This window comes from Onychomys torridus, chromosome 8 (assembly GCF_903995425.1).
Source record: "Onychomys torridus chromosome 8, mOncTor1.1, whole genome shotgun sequence".
Classification (NCBI taxonomy): domain Eukaryota; kingdom Metazoa; phylum Chordata; class Mammalia; order Rodentia; family Cricetidae; genus Onychomys; species Onychomys torridus.
The window spans coordinates 23,497,497-23,512,190 of NC_050450.1; the positions used below are offsets into that span (position 1 = coordinate 23,497,497).

The 14,694-nt window shown below is 46.1% G+C and overlaps 1 protein-coding gene across 1 annotated transcript in view; it reads right to left on the reverse strand.

The window, feature by feature from the left end:
* Dock2 (dedicator of cytokinesis 2) overlaps window positions 1-14,694 on the reverse strand; it is a 395,818-nt gene that overhangs the window by 344,060 nt on the left and 37,064 nt on the right. Inside the window, exons 4-7 of the mRNA XM_036195507.1 lie at window positions 14,255-14,310; window positions 13,283-13,379; window positions 7,857-8,005; window positions 1,493-1,628 (exon numbers count right to left, since the gene is read on the reverse strand). Of these exons, the coding sequence (XP_036051400.1) occupies window positions 1,493-1,628; window positions 7,857-8,005; window positions 13,283-13,379; window positions 14,255-14,310 (438 nt within the window). The remainder of the gene's footprint in view (window positions 1-1,492; window positions 1,629-7,856; window positions 8,006-13,282; window positions 13,380-14,254; window positions 14,311-14,694) is intronic.

The following is a 14,694-nucleotide window of genomic DNA, read 5'->3' on the forward strand; positions in this document are numbered from 1 at the left end:
GACACCACCAAAATGCAGTTACTTTCCAATAACTCACAGCGATTAACCAGAGCCAAAGTCTATACATCTTAATTACTATACAGTTAGAACCACCATTCCGAGGCCATGGAGCTCCACATTAGATTCTTAATTTTCACTATCAAATCTATTTTTTATGCGCTTATCCATGAATAATTGATTTTGGTGCATGATGTTTTTATTTACAGGTTTCTTAAAAACAAAATTTAATTAAGATAAAAATACACGGAAGCTAAAGTGACCATTTTTAAATATAAATCAGACTTAATCTTCCTTGAAGTCTTTTGCTGGCTTGCCATCCTACTTAGAATGACATCTGAGCTCTTTCCCACAATCCTCCAGGCTGCTCTGGAGCCAGACTCTGCTGCCTACCTCTACAAATCTGTCCCCTCCACACAGCTGACCGTGCCCCACCCACACTGGACTTCTTCAGAACTCCACCTTCCCTCAGTGCCTCTGCATTTGTTGTTTCCCCTGCCTGGAGCACCTGCTGTTTCCCCTGCCTGGAGCACCTGCTGCTTCCCCTGCCTGGAGCACCCACTGCTACCCCTGCCTGGAGCACCTGCTGTTTCCTCTCCCTGGAGCACCCACTGCTCCCCCTGCCTGGAGCATCTGCTGTTTCCTCTGCCTGGAGTACCTGCTGCTTCCACTACCTGGAGCACCTGCTGCTTCCCATACCTGGAGCACCTGCTGCTTCCCCTGCCTGAAGCACCTGCTGTCTCCCCTGCCTGGAGCACCTGCTGCTTCCCCTGCCTGGAGCACCTGCTGTTTCCCCTGCCTGGAGCACCTGCTGCTTCCCCTGCCTGGAGCACCTGCTGTCTCCCCTGCCTGGAGCACCTGCTGCTTCCCCTGCCTGGAGCACCTGCTGTTTCCCCTGCCTGGAGCACCTGCTGTTTCCCCTGCCTGGAGCACCTGCTGTTTCCTCTGCCTGGAGCACCTGCTGCTTCCCCTGCCTGGAGCACCTGCTGTTTCCTCTGCCTGGAGCACCTGCTGCTTCCCCTGCCTGGAGCACCTGCTGTTTCCTCTGCCTGGAGCACCTGCCACCAGATCCCCTCAATCCTGGTGGCTTCCACATTATCCTTTCACTCCTCCAAGAGACCTTTCCTGCCTGAACCTCTTAAAGCAACCCCTGACTCACAGTGTCTACTTAATTGCCTTCTATCATCAGCTGCAATTAATTTTTAACTAATTAATTTAAATCTTTGCTACCTTTCTTCTCTTCTTTACTCTAGAACCTAAAAGCTCCAAGATTGGGAAACATGCCTGGTATTTAACTACTTGTGGGATGCATGCCCAATGACTTACAGATCTAAGTACACAAACTTAATAAAGCCTGCATTATTACTGATCATCTCGGATTGTAGGACAGATGGCCCTTTGAATAACACAGTGCAGTCCACTAGCCTACTATTTTAAGTTTAGGATGTGCTAAATGCCAGCTTTGCTTGGCCCAAGCCTCCAGAACACAGCTCACCATTTCTTCTTTGATGCGCTCTGTGATCTTTTCAGTAGCCTCCTCATGAGCATGGAACAAGCTGATGATGCTGGTGTTATCAGGGTCCAGTATGTTTCCATCTTCATCTCTGACAATCAGATCGAGCTCAAGGATTCTGTAAGGCAAGAACCAGAGGTGACACTCACTCTGCAGCAAACGGTTGATTAAAAGCTAAAACCTCTAGGAAAAGGGAAATGGCTAAGTAAACTGACCAGTAATGGAAAACTAGGGAGTGGAGTTTAAAAATGTATGGTTTGGGGGCTGGTGAGATGGCTCAGTCAGGAAAATGCTCTTTTCACAAGCAAGGGGACCTGAGTTAGAGTCTCTGAAGCCACAGAACAAAAGCAGGTATGGCAGGTGGCAGATGCTTGTAATCCCAGTGCTGCAGAAACAAGCAGATCCCTAGCGCACACTGGCTGGCCAGTCCAGTCAACTTGGGGAATTCTAGGACAGTGAAAGAGCCTGTGTAACACAAACAAATGAGAACCAGAGGATGGAGCCTGAAGGACGCTTCAGGCTGTCCTCTCACCTCTATCTCCACCTGCACACACATGTGCACCTGTGTACATGAAACATGCACACACAAAGACATCACATAGTTTTGGCATGCCTAGTAAAATATCTCCATGAACAAAATAAAACGTGGAAAAAAATAGTATATTTTATGTGACATAAATCAAGTCATGGAAGATAGAATGACAGCCCTAGACAGATGTGTGTCCTAGTTGTATGTATAAGAATAGCGACAAACAAAGATCTAGATGCAAAAAGGACCAAACCACAGATACGGGTTACCCAGGACAAAAGCAGAGTGCCTAGGGCTGGGAGACCTGGAGAAGTCAAAGGATGTATGTGCAGCATCTCAGATTGTTTAAAGTTTTACTACACACACACACACACACACACACACACACACACACACGTATTCCTACATTATTCAACAAATATATGAAAATGGTTGTTGGTCAAACAATCTGAGATATAGTGATTGCTACCCACTGCTTGCTCTTCAGCTGCTTGGCTCCAGGCCACAGGCTTTCACTTCTTTGGTATTGATCTGTGTCAACAGCACCTGTCACTCTGCCTGTCATCAGAGACACCAACAGCACTGACAGGAAACTCACAAGCATCAACTATCTTCAGCCAGTGGTGCACTCACCAGCCCCACAACGCTGAAAAGCAGGTTCTGTTAGTAGTCCCATTTTCCAGATTTCAGAGACTGGGAATAGGGAGCTAGTTAGTTTTCCTGAAGTCAGTGCTAACACAAGCTAACACAGCCCCCTGCCTGCGCTCTGAACCTCACTGTGAACTTTTCTGCTCTTAGAGAGTGTATGGAGTGTGGGGGGGGGGGGGTTTTGACAGGTTGTGACGCGAAGTTCCTTTTGCACTTGACGCTGGTTAGAGCGTGTCAATCATCCATGCTCAGGAGAAAGGTCAGGAGAGCTGAGGTTCAGAGAAGGCCAACAGTCATCTTGCTAGGTCCCATCACAACATACCAGACTTCAGAAGGACATCAAGGGCAAACGAAGGAGATTACGTTTTCACTCTTATTTAAGCACCAGAATTGGAGGCACACCTTGCATCCCATCCAAATACAAACAGGAGAGAGCCAAGGATCACCCATTTGGACATTCATTAGGAAATTAACTCCCAGCTAGATATGACTCATAACATTGCATGGCCATGCTGCCCAGAGAGCAATGCCAAGGGGGATAAATGCTCTCAGCTAATGCTGAGCAGAGGCTCGTGTGACTCAGAAAAGATGGAGCAGAGCCGATACATAATTTAGCCTCGAGATCTCTCTAGCTCTTCCCCTCAAAATTGATCAAAGTGGATTCAGCTCTGAAGTGAATGAATAAAACACCCTCCCAGGTCCAGCTGTCTTGGGACTTTGAGAAGTCATTTGAGGTTTTCTTGTTGCTTGGATATGGAAGAGCATGTTCACTGTCATTCTCTTAGAACCTGGGAGCAGCGGAGGCTGTCTTTCAAGTGGACACCACTATGCTGAATCAGCATTTATTCATTTGGGGGAATGGGATGTTTTGATGCAGTCTCCTCAGGAGGGAGCCCCATTGCTCTCTTCTGTTCAAGAATGTAATACTACAAATCTGAGGAGGGGTACGACAGGAAACCCTCCCCGCCCTCATAAATATTTTTAAAAGAAAGAGCATAAAGGAAACCTATACTAGACTTTGCCATGCTCACTATTACACTCCAAACAAATCCAAGCTGCTCTACTGGGCCCTCGAGGCTCCTCCCTAGCACTTGTCTGCATTCACCACCCATTTCCCTGGCCGTTGCTCTGAGTTTCTCGTGACCACTTGTGTTAACCAGACCTTCTGGTTGTTGTGACCAAATGCTTTACGGAAACAGATTTTGCCTTGGCTCACCAGTTCAAGTGTCAGCCCATCATGGCGAGGATACGATGATGGAGCAGTGCAGTTCACATGGTGGCCTCGAGGGAGAGAGAAGGGCTGCAGGCTGGGTAAGATGTAGCTCCCAAGAATACATCCCATAAACCCCCACTTCCTCTCAGCACTCCCCAGTAATGCTGCCATGCCATGAATCCTCCATCAAGGAACTAAAACAGTCTGAGTCCTCAGGGTCCCCGGTAACACAGACACACCTGAACTAACATTTTATTAATCCCCATCGTTTAGTAACACAATCAAGTAACAGTCGAAACTAACCCCTGCAACCCTTTACCTAGTGTCCTAGTTAGTTTTAATTGTCAACTTGACTGCCTAGAGTTACCACTTGAGGAACTTCCTAGAGCAGGTTGGCCTATGCCAGGGGCTCTCAACCTGCAGGTCATGACCCCCACAGGGGTTGCATATCAGATATTTGTTATGATTCATAACAGTAGCACAATTACAATTATAATTTTATGGTTGGGGTCACCACTACATGAGGAACTGTGTTAAAGGGTCTCCGCGTTAGGGAGGTTGAGGACCACTGGCCTATGCATATGTCTGTGGGGAACTATCTTGATTACTAATTGATGCAGGAGGCTGCAGTCCGCTGTGGGTAGCACCATCCCCAGACAGGTGGTTCTGTGCTGTCTAAGCATAAGCCTATGAGTGAGAAAGCCAGAAAGCAGAATTCCTCTAAAATTCTCCTTCAAGCTCCTGTTTGAGTGCCTGCCTTGAAGTCTCACAATGATGGACTGTGCCCTAGAAGTGTAAGCCACGTACGTAAATCCTTTACACTTTTGAGTTGCTTTCGGTTAGAGTGTTTCCCATAGCAACAGAGGAGATGGGAACACCAAGCAAGTGGCTTCTGTTACTTGTCAGTCAGGGCAGTTGCCATCCACTTCGTTTCCTTATCCCTCTGGTCTATGTGCACTCCACTCTTGATAGGTATGTCTTCTCACCCAACGCGTCTCTTGGCTTCTCTGCCTCCCTCACTAAGCCATGCGGCCCCTTGGAGGAAGAACACAAAACGGAAGCACTTGGACTCTGGAGCTATACTACCTGACTGCTGCCTCCGGAGTCAAAGCACCTAATACCCTGTGAGCCTCAGTTTCCTCATGGAGAAATGCTGATGGTGGCAATAGCCACCTTCTAAGCTCACTGTATGACAAGCTGGATTTGTATGTGGGAGGTGATTAAAACATTCCTGCCAGATAGAGAGTACTCAGAAAGTTGCCACCAGTGCTCCGCGCCTGCTCACTTCCTGTTTCATGGAGGCTGTAGTACACATTGTATAAGTCTGTACCAAAGACACTGACTGCCCTACATACAATGGAAATCTGATATCTGAACAGTGGAATGGAGGGACTCAACATCTTTCCAAGACTCAGATCTGGCTGCTCGAACGTTCTTTTTGCTGCCTTGAAGTTCTGTCTAGATGCTAGCCTCCTGGATGCAAGGAAATCATCCATCCTGTACAAGAGCCACGAGCCCAAGATACTAGAGCAACAGTGAAGTACCCAGTTCTCTCGCGTCTGGCTGAAGCAGCAGGCAAGGGGAGCAAGAAGCAAAGGACCCCTGAGCTTAGGTCTCTGTATAGGACATCTGTCACTTCCGCAAAGGGGATGGCTGAAACTGAAGACACCAGACTGCGCTAGGGACTGTCGCAGAGGAGAGCCTAGTTGAGGCAGAGCTGTCTGCCTCTCCCCTCTCCCTCTGTCACCCTCCACTCTTTCAGTCACCACTGTGGGAGAGCCCCTCCCCCCAGCACAGAGTTGAGATGACCATGGTTTCAGAGGGCAGAGAGGATGATTGGCTCTTCCAGGTGCTCAGGGGCTCAGGAATGCCTACCACAGCCAGAGGGGCAGTAAGGGAACTGAAGAGGATTCCTCTAAATGATGGTCATTTCTACCACCCTAGATCTCATGAGACCCATTGAGGAAAAAAGGTCTGAAGGTTATTCTGCAAAGCAGAAAACACCCTCAGTTCCCTCAGGCTCAGCTGCGACTGTGCTCATCTGAAGACACTTGCAGACCCATAGCAGAAGCAGCTTCATGGAAAACCCAATCACTGTGGATGACATGCTGTGGAAATAGATTTTGACACACGTCCAAGATGCCATTAGGGGACCAGCAGAGAGACAAGCCTCTGGGATGGGAAGCAGGTGACCACCGGCCTCAGCTTTCTACATTGGAGCCTCATCCTGGTGAACACAACAAAGGCAAGAGTGCCTGACTGACTACCAAGGAATGTCCTCCTAGTCTCTAGAGACTCCTTCTCAGGCCCAGGGTCAGCTCCCCTCTCTGCAGTCTCTGAACATGCAATGATCTCTCCTATACCTCAATGCCCACTTTGTCTCAGCTTCAACCTCTTTATCCTTCAAAACCCAGGGACCATCTCCTTTAAGGAGCTTCCCCCAGCTTCCATCTCCAAATCCATGAACAGCATTCTTGCTTCTTAAGTGATCAAACTCATGACAATACACAGCTGTTCGTTCATCACATACGCCTAACTGGACTGTAGCCCTGGGTAGTCCTTAATGGATAGGGACTTTTATTTCTGCAGTACCCACACAACAGAGGAAATCAATCTAATTACAATTGCTTCACACATTTGTGTTGAAATAAGTGAAAATATGCATAGGGGTTTGGACATTTAAAAAGGGGAGAGGGACTTCATAGTTTTCCAATAGCGTAGGTCTACACCCTGTCTGTCTACACCCTGCTGGTCTACACCCTGTTGGTCTACACCCTAGAAGTCTACACCCGGCTGGTCTACACCCTGCCGGTCTACATCCTAGGGGTCTACACCCTGGGGTGCCATTGACTAGCTATGCAACTCTGAAAACCTAACTTCATTCCTTAAAAAATGAGTTGTTTTATTTTTAAATGGTGTTTATGTGTGTGTGCACATACATGCACATGTGTGAGTGCAGATGCTCTCAGCAGAGAGGGTTGAAGCCCCTAGAGCTGGCGTTGTGGGTCACCATGTATGTGCTGGGAACTAAACTGGCATCCTGTATAAGAGCAATGAGTGATTTTTTTTTTTTTTTAGACCGGGTTTCTCTGTGTAGCCCTGGCTGTCCTGAAACTCGCTTTGTAGACCAGACTGGCCTCGAACTCAGAGATTTGTCTGCCTCTGCCTCCTGAGTGCTGGGATTAAAAGCATTTGCTACCACCACCCGGCTATAATGAGTGCTCTTAACTCTGGAGACCTCTCTCCAGCCCAACCTCATGTCTTTAAGAGCCTCAGTCCCTTCATCCAAAATGAAGAATAAAATAGAAGTAACAAAACTACATGTCCAACAGAGTTATTGAAAGGACTAAGTGAAACAATGTCCGTAAGAAACTCAGCACAAAGCCTGGGTTTAATAAGCGCCAATCGAGTGTTAGTTCTAACACTAGCGTTACTGCTGTTGGTGTCAGTGGACAGCCTTGCCTCATCAATTTGTTTCATTTTCTCCACAATGCCCGAGCATTCCAGTGTCAACCAACTCTTGCCTCTGCTTCCATTGGTAATCACTTCTGTGACTGTGAGAGTCAGCTGGAGGCATGGGTAACTCCAAATGGGGGGTGGGACAGGAAACCTCCCATCACGAGCTAAAGGGGAGCTTTGTCCACACAGAGATAATGTGGCACCAAGCTGGAAGTGAATGAGCATGGCTGCACTCCCCCATCCCTCGGAAGTAGGTTAAATAGTGTCCTAAATCTGTGCAGAACCCAGGAATAGCGACTGCATAAGCAAGCCTCCACTCTGCTGTGTGCCCCTGGGCCCTGGGGTGTAATAACAAACACAAGCAGGGAGAAGGTAACAGCCTTCTCCCAAATAGAAAGTGGCAAACTCCCAGTCTCAGAATGAAAGCAGCTTCTCTAAGGGAGAGAGGAGGAAGGAGAGGCGGGGGATGGAAGCAGATCTTCAGAGACAAGAGGTACTTGTTGCCGTAGTCGATCTTCGACGTGACCTTCTGCTTCAGTTCCTTCAGCTCATCCTTGGGAAGAGTTCCTGAGAGGAGTTGGGACCGCCATTCCATCAGGTCGTACATCATGGACTGCACTTGAAGGAAGCGTTCCTTCTTGCTGGCCTATGAGACGGAAACCATGGTGAATACCTACCCACACCAAAGATATTCAATAAGTTAGGCCCCAGTTGCGCGTGAGGAGTGTGCAATCAGACCTCTCCCCTGCCTTGCCCAGCTGTGAAGAGACAGAGCAATGCTCAGCTACAAATATATTTCTTCTCCTTGGGCCACTGGAATTTTCCAAAAGCAGAATTATTCCCAATCTCTTCCCAGTTAAAAAATAAAAATCTAACAGCAAGGGCTGGAAACATGGCTCAGCAGTTATCAACACTAGCTACTCTTTAGAGGACCAGGGTTTGATTCCCAACACCTACACAGTGGCTTCTAACTCTCTGCATCCCCAATTCCAGGGGCTCTGAACCCCTCTTTGGTCCTCTGTTGGAATAGACATGCATGCAGCACACAGACATGCACAGAGGCAAAACAGTCATACATGTAAAATAAAACTAAAAATAAATCTAATAGCCAAAAGCTGGTACTCAAAGACAGTCCATTTTGCAAATATTTCCTTCCATTCATTTTGGGAAATATATAAGACAGCTAAAGAAACAGTTTCCTGACTTGTGTCCAATATGAATATGAAATGGCATGTATTAAATGTTGGCTTCTCACTAATGGCTCTTCTTTGGGAGGGGAGTCATTGGAGGTTCTATCAAGTCTCTGACCCCACGTCCCACCTTCTGCTTCCTGTCCATCACGATGTAGACAGCTCTTCTCTTCTCCTCCATGTGTTCCTACTGCAATTATGCCATGCCAAATTGGAGCTAAAATCAATGACTGAAGCCATGAAACAAAATGAATCTCCCTGCTCTTAAGTCATCTCTCTCAGGTACCTGGACAAAGTGAAAATGGGGGAATTTCCAAATAAAGGGGCTCGTTGTACATGATGTCATCATGAGCACTGCTATAATGGAAGCTCCAGAGCTTGGGTCCTTTAAGATAGCCATTTCTCTGATCAAAGGGGCTGGTTAGGGCAGCATGCCTAAGACATGGCTTCTGTGGGATGCAGGATGGATGAACAAAGATACAACGTCAAATAACCCTGACCCATCATGTGACCCTCGTTTCTTTCCATCTTTAACAGAAATAGAAAGGCATAGCTTCCTCTTGTACATTATATATATATAACAGATGTGTGAGCATATGAATGCAGATACGTCTGTACCACAGCATGTATCTAGAGGTCAGAGGAAAGCCTTGGATGGTGTTCCTCTCCTTCTACAAAGTCTCTTGTAGTTTTTCCTGCTATGTATGCCAGAGTAGCTGGTCTGGGAGCATCCAGGGATTCTCTTAAATCTGCCTCCCATCTCACATTAACATTAGCAGTGCAGGAGGCTGCAGATGATCACACTGCACATCTGATTTTACACAGGGTGTGAGGATTCGAACTCAGGTCGTCTTGCCTACACAGCAAGCATTTTCATCCTACCATCTCTTCAGCTCAACTCATTTTTAACAGAGAAAGAAGGTTTGGTTCTCAGAACTTTTTGACAGGTACTGTAATAAGCACCGAATAACACTTGGTTTCTGTTTTCTTGGTTGCTGGTCCTGTTGCTGTGGGAAAATCCCCTGACAAATAGCAACTCAAAGGAGGGAGGATTTATTCCTGCTCATAGTGCCAAGTACAGTCCATCATGGCAGGAAAGTTAAGACAGCAGGAGCTTGAAGCAACTGGTCACATCTCATGCATACCTGGAGAGCAGAGAGCAAGGGATGCAAACTAGTGCTCAGTGATCATCTCCATGTTACGTAGTCCAGGAACCTCTGCCCAGGCAAGTGTTCTAACACTAACATTCTTAGCCCATCTTGTTTTTACTGAACTTATTTGGAAAATAATCTTCTAACTATGCCAAATACTTTTACCTCTCCCTTAGGAAAAGTATTGTGATATAATGAAAAACATATATATATTTGGCCTTTGTCTCTGGCTTAGGGCAGCACTCATAAAGCCCTCAGAATACATACTAAACAACAGGAATGTCTTTCATGGTTTTGAAAGAGCTCATTGGTGACTTTGCGCTAACAATGTAACTTTGGTGAACCCCTAGATAGCTTCAGGATGGGATCTGATAACCTGTAAAAAACAGGCACACAATTGATTAGAGAGCAGAGCTTTCAGCCCCACTCTGAGCTGCCTTATCTCTCCAATAGCAGATGATGTCTACATCATCTACATAATGCAACTTGAATTAAGACTCTTGAGCAATAAGCTGCGTTGAGCATCCCAGGTAGTACTGACAGGGCGCATTGACTAGAGAGGACATGACTGCCCTACATGTCTCTTCCACCAGGCTGACCCTGCATTTATATCTTTTATACTAAAGTTGTCATCTTACATATAGCACTTTCCTGATATCTTGGAAATTCCAATGAATTTTGAAATCTACAGTGAGAAAGGGGTCACCCAGGTGGGGATCCCGCAGTCTGTAGCCAACTGCAACAGAAATGCAGATGGCCTGGGGACCCTGGCTGTAACTAGCATCTGAAGTGAGGACTGGGTTAAAGAGTCTAAGGCCAGCTTTAGGCAATCAGTGACTAACTGAATTGTCATGCATGCACTTGGCTTAGAGTAATCAAAATGTGATATTGGGGTGACATTCTTCATATAAATTTTCTACATCTACTAGAAGGACATCCAATTGAGGTATCAAGTGTCACATATATGCCGTGCAGATATGCAAAAGTCATAGGCACAACAGTGAAATGCCTCACTATTCCTACCACAGGGTAGAAGGCACAGCTGACTCTCTGTAGACCCATTTCTTAGAGGAAAATGTCAGATTTCTACAGCACCTGTGTAAAGATGTAAAGTACTGTTATGTAAAGAGTAGTGCAGATGAATAAGAAATCACTCAAGCCACAAGGACCCTGTTTGCTCCTCTGCTTGTGTAAATATATGATTTGAGTGATCTACACGTGCCAGTGACCACGTCAGTGGAGCTGCAGTCAGCAATGGAGCATATGGAGAACAATTTACCGAACAGCGAAGCTAAACCCTGGAGAGGCAAAGCCCCAGGGAGATTGTCTCCAGAACGTCCCTTGCTTCTGCTGTGCTTCCTCCTGCTTGCTGCTGCCAGGTCCCTGCTGTGTTTGGCATGGTGTGAACACTATGTGAGAGGATCCCACTGTATCTGGTAGAGTGTGATTGTCTCTTGGGCAGATCCAACTCCTCACTGGGCAATTTACTTGCATGGCATGCTGAAGATGGCTTTTAGAAGAACAATGGTGAGTCGTTAGATCTGTGATTTAACTGGACTGCTTGAGTTAGCCTGAGAGATATTAGGTGATTAGGACAGTTAGTAAAAATGATTAGAGAAATGGTTTAGGCGATTCTGCTCCAATAAGAGATACCAAAAAAGACAGCCATAGGCTAAAAGTTAGATATGAGATTTGCAGAAGATGAAAAGATTACAAACAGGAGAGTTTCATGCATTATGAATTCTGGCTGTGAGAGAACAGGTTGATGGCTAAAGAGAATGATTATGTCCCTACATCCAAGGTTCGGCCTGAGTTCCTTGCTCATGTGGCTTACAGAACTAATCACAGGCCCCAGTATGCATCTTAAAAAAAAAAAAAAAACAAAGTTGTAAAGGGGAATTAAATGACTCTATCATGTGAAAAAGAAAAGAGATGGTTAGCTGACCACTCTTTAAGGTTTCTCTAGGGTAGAAAATAGAAATCCGGTACACACACTGAAACTGTGAACATCTTCCTGCAGCACAGAAGGAACTGGCTGAACTAGACATAGCTTGTTAAAGCGTTGTTCATCAATTATAAAAGAATATTTACTTTGGGGTGAAGAAAAATGTTTAGCTACCTGTGGGCTCCTAAGAAAAGCATGTAACTTGTGGTCTTAATGTGATTTCTTCTCATGTAAAATTATGTAACGTATTTTTGGAAAGTCTGTAACTTGTGGTTGTGAGGTAATCTTTTCTGGCATAGAAATCTTTGTATTAGGAGGTCTAAAAGGGGTAAGGGAAAACTAGAGAGAGGAGGAGAAAATAGGAGAAGGAAAGACGTAAAGGGGACATCAGAAGAGAAGTAAACAGATAAGATTGGGAAACGAGGAAAGAGAAACAACTGAAAAGAAGCGGAAAAGAGTGGGGGAGGGCCAGAGCAGGAACCACAGGCAGAGAGAAAAGTCAAGTGAAGAAGTAAGCTTTGGCCTGTGTGTGTGTGCACGTCTATCTCTGAGCGCTGAACGCTGGTCCTCACGGCAGCACACAGGGTTTCATGTGCTAGACTTTTATGCCAATTGTGAGGTACTAAGAGTCAAGACTTAACCCAACTGTGATTTTTTTTTTTGAAATGAGGTTTTGGGAAAGTGATTAGGATTAGATAAGGTCATTAGGATGGAGTTCCAAATGACTGAAAAGATGAGGGAGAGTGACCAGATAAATGCACACACACACACCTTCTCTGTCTCTTCCTATGCTGATGTGCAGCACCACTCTGGAAACCTGCCATCAATAATGCCTCTTTGTAATAAGTCAGCCTGCCTCAGATGCTCCAGTATAGTGGTGAAGAGCAGAAAAATACATACCCCAAATTTTACTGACAACCACGAAAGCTTACAGAATTGAATGCGCTAATCACCTCATGTTAGGAGACTTCCATATGGGTGTCAATATTTACCATACAAGATGAGTCTACAGACATCATGCACACATCACTGAGTGTGCATTGGGCTATAACAAACTTGCAATGAGCCTTGGTTGACATTTTCGCTCTCAGCCTAATCATTTGGTTAGCTAATTGTTTTCATTAGAAGCTTTGATGCATCAAAGAAGAATTTTAAATTAAATTTGCTTTGAAACAGAGAAAACACATAAAATGTGGTCTTTGTGCTTTCAGGGTCAAAGCATCTTCGAGACTCTGAAGACAATAACCATCAGTTAATTAATACATGACAAGAGTATATTTCAGGTCGGCAGAACACCAAAGCAAATGCCCCAAGAATATTAAAGAGGCAGGTTACTAAGCCTGGAGGATTTGTTTTAGAAACAGATATCAAGGCAATTCATGTGCAAACCCAAGTCCAACGGCTTCTGCACCTGTTTAAAAACACAAGGCTCCCACCCAACCTTATTGATGCTAGCTGTCCCTGCTAGCTGTGTGGCTTCAGTGAAAGAGCTTAACCTCTCTGGGTCTGTGTCCTCATACACAATGGTGTGTACTCTCTCTTCTCTGTCCTGAAACTCCACTGAAGGCTCAATGCCAAACTTCAACCCAAGTGGAAGCTGTGGGGCCCCTCAGTCCTGGGAACAGGTTGTGTCTCACCACATAGAGCTGCTTCCAGATGCCTCCCCACTCCCAGAGCGTCGTGGTCACTTCCTGTGCCAGAGGGATTTCTGCAGGAATGATGTTCTCTATGTTCCTAGTTAGGGTGGGAGAGAATGAGGGGTGGAATTGAGACCCAGACACAAAAGAGAGAACGGGCTAGGAACTTTGCAGTGTGCTGCAGCTGTGGGGAGGAGGCTTGCTGAGACAGACAGACACACAGACAGACACACACACACACACACACACACACACACACACACACACACACGCACGGCTGCGGCAGTTGCACAGACTGAGTCGTGCAAATACATGGGATTTCTCTCTAAATGGCCTGCTTCGTGAGGGAGGCTCCTCATGCTCACTAGTCAAGTCAAATCTACTTTAATAAGGTCCAAAGGCAGCTACTAGTGAAAAGTCGGATTCTCCAAACTGACTAATCCCCGCTCAGAATCAGATTCCTGCTAGAATCAATTTGGATTAGCTCCTCATGGAGAGAGAGGGAGAAAAGACACAAATACACACACCACACTGCAGCTGAATGAGCTGGGCCTTACACGTCTGCCAGCTCAAATGGCCAAAGCTAACTAGACAAAGGCTTCCATGAGCCAGGAGGGCCCAGCCTGGTAAATAATACAAGTGCCGCTGTGTGTCTGGGGTCGGGAGGCAGGCTGTGAGTGTCCACCCGTGTGCTTTCTATACAGAAGCCTGAGGACCTCGAGGGACTGTTCCTTGGGACAACCCCCTTCCTTTGCTTTTTTGTGGCTTTACTTTTGTTTTGAGACAGGGTCTCCTACTGCCCTATACCTTGACAAGCAGGCTAGGCTAGGTACCAGAGCACTGGGATTACAAGCGTATAGTACCATGCCCAGCTCCTTTGACAAGTGTTCTGAAAGGATGCCACTCAGCTTCTCACACTTGCCAGGAGGACACTTAAGCCACTGAGTCTCTCGCCCAGATCCCCACAAGTACCTTCTTTTCTCCACTGTCACTTCCTTGACATGGATGAAGGATGACGGGAAAATGCCCTGTAGGAAACAAAACAAAACAGGATAGAGGACACATCACAGAAAAGTAACTGACTCACTGTCTGCCCAGGTTTTGTTTTTTATCCACTAAGCTACTGGACTTTGAAACCATCAGACTTCAAGAACAATCTAGGAGTCTGATGGAGCAGGCATAGAGGCCAAACCCACATGCTTCAGGCTGCAAGTGTATGAAACAGAGATTCAGCTGTATATGGTAGAGCTATACCTGGAAGGGCCAAGGAATTCTTCTAGAGGAAAGTCAAATGTCAGGGAATATTTGATGTTATTTGGCTTTTAATATATCAGCTGTTTCCTACTATCAATTTCTTGTGTGCCCTTAACTCCTAGGCTATAATGGCAAACAGTATAAGCTTCTCAGACCTA